At 40.0% G+C, this 10,092-nt stretch overlaps 2 protein-coding genes across 2 annotated transcripts in view; both read right to left on the bottom strand.

The window, feature by feature from the left end:
• Positions 1–924: 924 nt before the first annotated feature.
• On the bottom strand, positions 925–5,404 carry LOC128453835 (pyrokinin-1 receptor). The gene is made up of 6 exons (XM_053436929.1): positions 5,252–5,404; positions 4,973–5,069; positions 3,948–4,153; positions 3,019–3,240; positions 2,745–2,922; positions 925–1,331 (listed from the first exon to the last, which is right to left on the bottom strand). The coding sequence occupies exons 1-6, from the start codon at positions 5,399–5,401 to the stop codon at positions 925–927; spliced, it is 1,260 nt and encodes a 419-aa protein (XP_053292904.1). The 5' UTR covers positions 5,402–5,404.
• Positions 5,405–8,358: 2,954 nt separating this feature from the next.
• Positions 8,359–10,092, bottom strand: part of abcc2 (ATP-binding cassette, sub-family C (CFTR/MRP), member 2) — a gene marked incomplete in the record, with an annotated part of 16,372 nt that continues 14,638 nt past the window's right edge. The window contains 1 exon segment of the mRNA XM_053436979.1: positions 8,359–8,685. Coding sequence (XP_053292954.1) covers positions 8,556–8,685 — 130 coding nt within the window.

Raw genomic sequence — 10,092 nt, 5'->3', positions numbered from 1 at the left:
GTCACGTGGAGGGAGGGGCGGTCTCAGCCACACAGCTGTTCTAATTTGTGGATTAAGAAGCAGGAAGTGATGGTAACTGGGCCAATTTCTCTTCTTGGGAAATTACAACAGTAATTTTGTATTCACACCGAAGTTTAATTATTATTTTGTTGTTGTTTTGCAACAACATTTTCATAGTACTGAGTCATAAAGTGTAGTTATTGTACTTGGAAGCATGTTTAGCAGGCAGTGATCATATAATATTATTATTAAAACGTAAGGAAGTAGTGAGTCTTAAGTAGTATTATTAATTAAGCCCACCAATAAAAAAAAAGCTTGATTTTAAGAGTAAAAACATGTCAACATGTAATTCATACAAAACAACAGATTTTAAGTAACATAAGAAATTATTAAAATCTGCTTCTCGTCAGTGCTTTTTGGTGTCCCCCTGGAAACGTTCAATTTTATCAAATTGTTTTCTACAATTTGCAGCGCGTTTCTGTATTCGCATGTGTTGTGACTTTTTGGAGCGCACGTGTTCTTTCTCTTTGCATGTCGGACACCATACTTTAGGATACAATGTAGCTTCGTCCTTTGTTGGGGATTTGAACCAACACCAGGCTGGAGAGACCTTGTGTATTTCATCATGTCTCAAGCTTGTGCCTTGACAACACAGAAGACTCTTCAACTCCACTGCATGTACAGTCATTACATTTATTATGATCAGTGCAAAATACAACACAATTCAAAAAAATCCATATTTGAAACAAATTGTACATCAAAAAACTTACTGGATGAATTAGTCATAATAAAAAATGTAAAGCAAACCATCTCTTTTACACATCATCCAATTTTAATAAACCTTGCTCTCGGCTAAGCCAAGGATCAGACATGTTAAAAGTCAAATCAGAGTGTATGTTGTTACAGCTTATGTGGACAGGGGCTTTAATGGTTGTCTTTGATGCTCTGACCTGATTTGTTAGTGGCTCTATTTCTCTTTTTGTCTATCTGCTCTCCAGAGCATTTACCACTGATCCTCTCTCTAGCTGATGTGCTCGCTTCCTCAGTAAAGCTTCTCTGCCAGAGCCTAGACACGCCCCAATGCCTCCAGTAGCAGTAAGACCTGAGCCTGCCCAGAGTTCTCCAGCACGCTCTGCGAAATATGTGGGACGAGATGCAGAAAAGAAGTGGGTCCAGGGCGCCGTTGATATACCACAGTGGAAGTGACAAATACGACTTCAGGATCGTGTATACAGAGAGGACGGTGTCGGACCACACGACCACATAGACCTGCATCAGCGACGAGGCAATGTCTGGAAAGTTGCAGACGAAAAAGGCCGCTACGACTGCCCCTAGGGAACAAAACAAAGAAAATACAGCTCACATATAAGTAGGGTTGCAAAATTTCGGGAATATTCAAACTGGAAACTTTCCATGGGAATTAACGGAAATATACGGGAATATACAGGAATTAATGGGAATAATGGGAATTAACTGGAAATTGTGTGGGTAACTTATACTAACTGTATGTACCTTGTCATATACAGACATAAATATAAACATTTTGTTTCGTCATAGGCTGATTTATGCCCTGAGGAAACTTTGGGCACTTGACTATATGCTTCTGCATCTTTGTGTCATCCTCAACATAGGTCTTTGCATCATATTTACAAACGTACACAGCCTTTCCTTCTACATTGGCTGGGGTGAAATGTCTCCACACATGAGATAGTGCACATAGCAATGCTCTGTAGAATAAGATGAGAAAAAAGCTTGTAAAAAAACACTAATGCAATGCCAGAGATGTAAATAGTTGGCCAATTGGAATCGTCTTTAAAAATATTTTACAATTGATGGATAAATGAATAGAAATAGGCTAGATGAACAGATGAACAATCCTCAATCAGCATGCTAATATATTTCCCCAGTAATATCATCGAAACTTACCTGACTAGTCCTGCATACTACAATGCCTCAATAGCCCTGCTGTAGTGTGCAGGATGCTGGGAATTATCTGTGCATGTGATGGAGAAATGCACAGAGCAGGGTTGAAATTCAACGTGCAGCATGTGCTGCATTCCATACATCTTTAAAATAGAGTTTTGAATGATGTTTTTAGTGCTCAGCGTTTACTTTGTGTAATTTTCTTTTTTTCAAAATTCCCAAAATTCCCGAGCTGAATATTCCCATGGAAAGTTTCCGGAAAGTTTTCAGAAATTTACCAGAAATGTTCCGCCCCTTTGCAACCCTACATGTAAGTAACCTACATTACTGCAAAATGTCAGAGCAATTTAATTGCACTTAGTAGCTTCTTTAGCTAGTGGAAGACATCAAAATCGCCATGTGTCCTTAAAGGGCATGTAAACGTGAACGCGGCTCCAGGCAGGAAGATAACAGTGGACATTTGGGCAAAACACTTGATGTAATGTCGGGGCTTACAGACAGAAGAATTACACCAAAGGAGCAGCATGGAGCACTTTCTGGAGTTTTTTTACCTTACCAAATTGCCCTTGCATGGTTGTACCATCAGTGTGTGAGTGTCATGCAGTGTTAAGTACTTTATATGTGCAGTGTAAAAACCTAGTTTACTCTTCTACCAAGTTTCCAGCATCACTGACTTTCCATGTGATGGAAATTCAGTGTCCCACAATCTGTAGAGACCAGATACCTTTACATGGCATTCATCAGACTGAGATCAGTCACAGCATTTTGAGGATTTACAAAGCTCATTAAACTAATATAACTTGTCATTTTCCACGGCTCACCCATAAGTTTCAGAGCTCTCTTTTCGTTTAACAGAAGCTTTCCATTCTGATGGCACTGGATATCTCGTCGTCCTTCAGGATTCTGCCGCATGAGACCCATGTTTCTTCTCTGATGTCCGTTCCTCTTCAGGTAGAGCAGGATGAGCAGATAGAGAGTGAAGATGGTGACCAGTGGGACCTGTAGTAGAAGAGGGTGGTTGAGTGGCTGATGTGTTTGGTTCAGATCAGCAAATGCAATGTGTCAAATAATAAATACTTATCCTAATAATTTCACCAGAAAGAAAAATCCTGCTCTCAGGAGCAAAGCTCCTTTGTAGATGTGTGCAGGATCAGGCTCGACCATCTCACACATGGTGGAGACGTGGAAGGCGTCTTCTCTTTGGGTGGCTGTGTAATCCAGGATACAGGCGCTTGCCTGGTCGTAGACCAGAGCAAAGGGCACTGCTGAGACCAGAGAAATTACCCATACTAAAAGAAGACATGGCAGCCTGGACTTCTGCCGAGGAGAGAGGGTAGACAATTCCACGTTAACGTTTTTTTTTTAAATTGCACCTTCTGTATTTACCCCCTTATGTTATTGCATAATATTCTTGGGCACTAATATAAATAAACAGTAATCTGGGGAGTACAGGTTACAAATCAAGTAGCTTTCCAAAATATATTTGTGTCTTAACATGTCTGCAGTTAATTCATGTTTTAGCTGTAGGTATATATACTTGCAGAGTTTTTTTTAAAGTAAGAACAAGATATATGTTTTAGGGGTAATGGCGACTGTTTTGGGGTATCCGGCCTGGACATCGGATATCCACACTAACCCTAACACTCTGTTCCGTCTTCCATTCATTTTACACTGTTTACAGTCTGAGTCAAAAGTTTCTCTACAAAACACAAACAGGGATTCATTTTGTAGGTGTTTCAGGTCCAGACAACATTTTATCAAATCTCTCATATTAACAACCATTTTCATATGAAAGCAGATTAAAGACCTGATTGGCTGATGCACTACAGTCAATGTGTTCTGCCTCTTTTGCTCTCCACACAGACTGGTAAACTGCGGGCTGCCGAAGCCTGCTCAAACTTGATTGGTCAAACAAGAAACAGAAACCAGAGGCTTTCCTGCCGAAAACTCTTGTAATTCATCTTTAGATTCCGCAAGAACACTATCATGAGGAAATTGAATTGCTTCTTCTGCAAGCACTGCACCTTTAGGCTGGAAACAGACCACATGGTGTGGCAAATGGCTGCGTAGCGCTCAGTGGTGAAGGTCATGATGACCCAGCTTGTGGTGGCACAATACACTTGGCGGACCATGAAGTAGGCCTTGCACACGGTTTGCCCTAGTCGCCATGGGTAGCTTTCCCAGTAATACCGATACAAAGTCACTGGGATGGTCAGCAGCTGCAGAATGTCTGAGGGTTAAAGTGAAGAAGAGGATGGACATGACTTCACCATAATGACAAAGTGGCATGGAATACCTTTTTATTGCCAAACCTTTACAGTGCACTCCAAAGTCTAAAGGAAATGGAATTAGAAGCATTAAAGACAAGTGCATTTAATAAGTGTGTGTCTCTCTCGCTGTGTTTACAAACTGAAATGTATTAAGATATCAATCAAAAGGGCCGGAACACGGTTTTCAATCATTCTGTCACATCTAAAGCCCTGCTGACCTCCACCACGGAGGGGGAAATGTTTTCAACCCTGTTTGTTTGTTTGTTGATTTTTAATGTAGATATGTGCAGGATCAGGCTTGACCATCTCACACATGGTGGAGACGTGAGAGATGGTCGAGAAGACACATTTTTATACGATTATGCAAAAACAACTGAACAGATTTCCTTGAAACATGGTCCAAGGATGTGGTTAGGGGAAGGGGAAAAACCCACACAAGTTTGGTGCACGTACGAATCAGAGAGGCAAATATCTTCAAAATTGTGAATGGTGGCGTTTTTCAACATTTTCTTTTTTCCTAGGCTATCATTCATGGATCTTGGTGCAGCTTAATTGAACTTAAGGTCAGCTGTTCGGTATGGGCAGTGGTATGCACTCTACTGAGGGCCATTCTAGTTATATCTGAAGTGGAGTTATGTTTGGCAAAGATGATTGAATGTTTTAAGGCATGAAAATTAAATCAGTTTCCGTAACTTGTTATAAATGAAACTTCACTCCGATTGAATAATTTAGATTAATATTGTGGCCACTGATCTTCCATATAGTGAACGCTGGTGTACCTGATATGACCAAGCTGAGCAGGTAGAAACGTATAGCGCTGGCTCTCATATGAGCATCCATGAGCAGCGTCAGCAGGCTCACCCCATTGAATAACACCTGTGGAGCATAGAGGAACAGCATTCAGTGAGTCGCAGTGTGGACATGTATACAGTATATAATTAACACAACACTGAATTGCTGCAGCTCTACTTGTATATAATGATCGCATGTACCAGTGCAATTCAGAGGGTTAAATTGGATAGGGTGTCAAGTGCGTCTAGTAAATGACATGTCCATACTCCAAACAGGAAGATGGTGGTGTACAGGATGGTCATGGGGACGGCGATTGCCAGAGGCTCCCTTTTAGTGGCACCAATGTTGAGCTGTGGCATCTCACTCGGGCTGACGTTACAGCTGAAGAGGATCGACATCTGCTCGGAGAGGTTCATTGTCAGGCAGCTGGTGGGGAATGTGGAGGATAAGCATGTAAAAGAGAAAACGTTTGAATCTAAATGTCGTGCCAAAGTTAGGTTGCAACATTGGATATTAGCGTGTGTAATTTAGGTCTGAAGCCATTGTTTAAGTAAAGTATCTTTGTGAAAGACTGCAGCGTTTTTTGTTATGGTATTGTGCATCAACTCAGCACATACGAGGGTTGCTTGTTGTACATGTGAGCTCTCATTCGGAATATTTATGAGAGAATCTGCTGCTATCCATGTTTTCTTTTTCTGTTAATGCCTGATATTAAACACATGATTTCTATATCACAAAATAATATCCAGATGATAGTCACTGAACCAAACCATGTCCTTCGGTGCATAATAGACATGGGCAAGAATTACGTAGGAGACCAATGTGCATAAACATGACAATTTTGTTTCAGTTATCCTAAATGAACACATAAAATCCTTTTCCCTCAGAACAAATAACACCACTCATTTGAGAACAAATTGACAAAACAGCAGTTTAATATATAAATGAGGGTAAATTAAATAACTATGAAAATAGACTAATTAGTGGGCATAGCATGCACAGCAATCTATTACATGCATCTGTCAAACATCCAAGGGTAATTTAAGAAAAGGGTGACAGGATTCCTAATGTTCAATTAACATTTCTCACATACACACACAAACACACACACACTACAACCTGTTACACTGACAGCAGAGTCTTTATATTACTGAATCATGCTGATTCTAGTTTTAGATTTACTAAAGTATATTTTAAATGTAATGGTGTTGATCAGATATGAGTAGACTTACCCTCCACAGATGAAAATGTAGGATGAAGCTGAGCACCTCTGTCCACGAGCACCAATGATTGATTGTCTTCCTCCTTCCCTCGCTCACGCTCACAGCCTCTCTTTCCCTCTCTGTGACTCTCAGTCTCTCATGGTCTCCACCTCCTGCTTTGGCCCCTTCCCGCCCCTTACGCACATACATATGGCCATAACAGCAGCTTGTAGAAAGTCATACATTTCTTGATATATATGGTTTTTTCGCCCAAACATTAAAATGCACATACGTAGATCAGGGAGCACTCCTGGCTGGGTTAAAAACCTTATTCCATTAGAGGACTTTAACTATTCAATTTCTATGGGAGCAGTTTATTACTACACCCTTTAGGCTACACTGCAAATGACACATCACAAAATTGGACTTGTTCAAAAAATGGCTCAAATCACAGCATGTCTCATTCTGCAAAGAGAGAGCCTTCACGTATTCTTTGCAACACGTGTTTTCCTCTGCTCTGTCATTTGACAGTCCTGCCCTGTTGGAGAGAGCCATTTCACAAATCTCCGGTTGTGATATTACAAAGAACAGGAAGCGGGAGTCCATCGATACCACATGCTCCACTACCATGTGCAACTGTGTGTGCAGATGTTTGTCCCCACATAGAGGATTCAAAACCTATTCATCATAAAAATATGTTTGCATTAAAAGTAACAAGATTGGCGATTAAATTGAGAGACGCTAAATTGCAACATAGGCAGCTTCTGGAAAAACCACTTAAAGCTTATAACCCCGGCTGCCAATTAATATAACATACTCTTTACTGAGGCTCTCACCCAGTGTCAGCTGTGACTGGGAAACGCCACAATGGGAATTGAGTCTCTAATAGACACCTTTGGTCTCCATCAACTTTTTCATCTACCATCATGACCAATGTCTTGACTCCTCAGGGCTAAGTTCTTCAGCTCAGACAGTCAGCAGTACACACCATGAACCACTCTTCATGCTGTTGCCACGTTAAAGAAAAAAGATTGTAAGACTTCGAGAACTAAGCCATAATATTTTACGAATTTTTTAAAAACAAGTCAAGAAAAAGACATTTACATTTAATGATTTAATGAAAAAAGTCAGAATACAATGAGAAGAAAGAAAATTTGGGAAAAAAGCAGCAAAGAGAACTTGCCTGAGTTCCAGTCCTTCTGGATCCAGTCTCCCAGTTTCTTGACAAACTGTTTAACCAATCTGAATGACGCTGATCTAACCACGAAAAGCTTTGCAGTCGACCACTACCAAATAATTTGTTTTAGATATGTCATTGTTGGTAAAACTTACATGAAAGTGGAATATAACATCATGCTCCAAATTCCTTATTTAAATGCAGGCGATGGCCTGATCTTCTGATATTCCTGTCATGAATCTGAGCCGTGAACTCTGAAAGACAGTAAACGTTTTTGATTTTCTGTTTATGGGCATTTTAAATCATTGACATGATCATGTTTTGTGATGTTTTCTCTGAGTTCTGTTTCCTGTTTTATTTTGTAATTATGCTCCACGTGCGTCTCCAGCTTTGTCCTGTTTTCCCGCCCTTCTGATCTCCAAAACCTGACCCCTCTCACTAAGAAAATCGACGGACGAAGCAGGGGAGTTTAATCTGCCCAAACCCCCCTGACCCTGACTCTCGGCCAGTGCGTTGCCTTTAACTGCCCAGTCGACGGATGAAGCACGGGGGAGACTTCAAGATAATTTAATACTTCCTAACCCTAACGTCCTGCTCTGTCTCTTCCTGTAGGGGGCCTAAGTGTTGTCTAACAAGTCCAGTTTGTTATTTAGATGGACCCCCAGAACCATACAGCTGTCCACCATCTCCATCCGGCTGTGGAGTCCAGGCGTCTGCGAGGGGGAGCTGGGGAGTTGTTGTTACAGGTAGGGGGGTAGCTGAGGTGAAAATTACACATAGCCCAAAATTTGAATTTAATGACCTTATTCTCAAGATCTTAGATTTGTTTTGTGGCCCAAATACTGCGTATCTTACGAATAAACATTATATAATATATGTATGTATGTTTGTATAAATATATTACTGGCAATTCAGGTGACCAGAGCAGTGGAGTGATAATAGCAATCTCATCATCACTTTACACAATCACAGAGAAAAACACACTGAAGCTTAATTTGAGAAATACCAGTTTATTCTTCACAAATAAAACCGTTTGCATATGATCATTGTGCATAATATTATATACACAATGTATTATGTATATATAGTATTTTTGGCTTATTTGTTGAATCAAAGCACAAAGTACACATTTTAAGTGTAAAAGCTATTAAATTATTAGATTATCCTAAAAAAAAAAAAAAAAGTGTAAAACTAGAGGGCAGTGACATTTTCCCCTCTTATCCCAGCATCCTGTGCCATGGCGTAGAACAGACCACGTTTTTCAAACAGGTTGCTCGGAGAATCGAACTCCACTATCCGACCAGCATCCAGCACCATTACCCTGTGTAGGAGGAAGACAAGCAGACAAGAGTGACATGCTGAGCAGTGTAAATCCATTACTGGCTGGCAGAGGAGGATCCAGCACAGGCAAATGCTTAAATGATGGATGCATGCATAGATATTGATGCTCTCCATTAGAAATAAAAAATAGCATAAGACCAGTTCGTGGGTCCACAGAGTGGGCAAGGTGAGAGACACAGTATGCTCCTTATTTCAATGCTTTTTTTCCTTGCCACACTGAAAAAGGAAGAAGCAGGTGAAGTGGATGGCTAATGTGCTGATGAAAAAAGTGATGGTTAGGCCTTTTGTTTTCTAGCTGCACTCCTACAATGACCTTTAATTAAAATAAAGGCCTAATGCATTTTTTTTGTTTTTTTTTTTAATTTCAGACATTGCGTGTGATTTTAGAATTTACCTTTTGCTATTCTCAATTATGATACCAGTTATAGGTCAGAAGAAGGTTCTTGCTTGCATTCAAGGAAAATAACATTTATCAATACCAGTTAAAAAATATGAATTAATTCGATAGAGTACAATGAATGACTTCATTGATCCTCCGTCTGCACCATCTTTCAGCCCTCCTTCAGTGTCTTCTATTGTGCTGCTCGTGGACTTTGAAGTCTGGCAGCGCTTCTCATGTCTGATTCACATTACGTTTGTATAATACTGGGGCTGACTTGGACTGTGCACCTGTGGCCATCAGGCCTCCGCCACAACAGAGGATGAACTCTTACATCTGGAACACCTGGTCCATGAACCCAGACACTACATTTTACTAGCCTATTGTTTGGGACTAAAATAGAAAAGGAAGGCATGAAAAAATAGAGACAAAGATCCTCTTAATAACAATAATAATCTGGGCAATAACAAGGATAATATTCTATCTCTAGAAGAGCTCAGTGTCTGACAGGATCTGTCCAACTGAGAAATTTGTTGAGGAAGATGATGAAGAAGAGGTTAGTTTTTGTCTGTTTGCTTGTTGTGGGAACTTCTGGGTTTCTCTATGATATTGTACGGTATCAACCTTACTATGTTAACGCCTTGGGATAATATATGTTGTGATTTGGCACTGTATACAAATCAAATTGAATTTAATTTAGACCGTGTGATGTAAAGTTCAAAGTTCTTTAATAAGTTGAAATTGTTTCCTCTGCTGCATATGTTTACGGAGTCAAGAATGAACTGTTTGGCTCAATGTTTAAGCCAAAGAGAACAAAAAGTACAAAATGCTAAAATACTGAAATGTAAAGTAAAATATTCTGCGAATTGCAATTTATAGTAATTAAAAGGGAATGTGACGGCTCAGGAGGTATAAAAGGGCATTTCTGTTTATTATTTGTTATTATTGTGCGCCTTGGTAGTTCATCAATACAAAGTGACGGAATTAGCTTTTGTGAAAATAAAATAA

Source organism: Pleuronectes platessa, chromosome 12 (genome assembly GCF_947347685.1).
Source record: "Pleuronectes platessa chromosome 12, fPlePla1.1, whole genome shotgun sequence".
NCBI lineage: Eukaryota > Metazoa > Chordata > Actinopteri > Pleuronectiformes > Pleuronectidae > Pleuronectes > Pleuronectes platessa.
Note: the sequence above shows the minus strand (reverse complement) of the source record. Positions and strands in the feature narration are given on the sequence as shown.

Bases quoted from the DNA above. Each gene is read 5' to 3' on its own strand.
- LOC128453835 (XM_053436929.1), bottom strand. From the start codon at position 5,401: ATGAACCTCTCCGAGCAGATGTCGATCCTCTTCAGCTGTAACGTCAGC. The intron at 5,070-5,251 runs GTATGGACATGT...TATGCTCCACAG, and splicing joins CCACCATCTTCCTGTTTGGA to GTGTTATTCAATGGGGTGAG. The intron at 4,154-4,972 runs GTACACCAGCGT...TTTAACCCTCAG, and splicing joins GCTCAGCTTGGTCATATCAG to ACATTCTGCAGCTGCTGACC.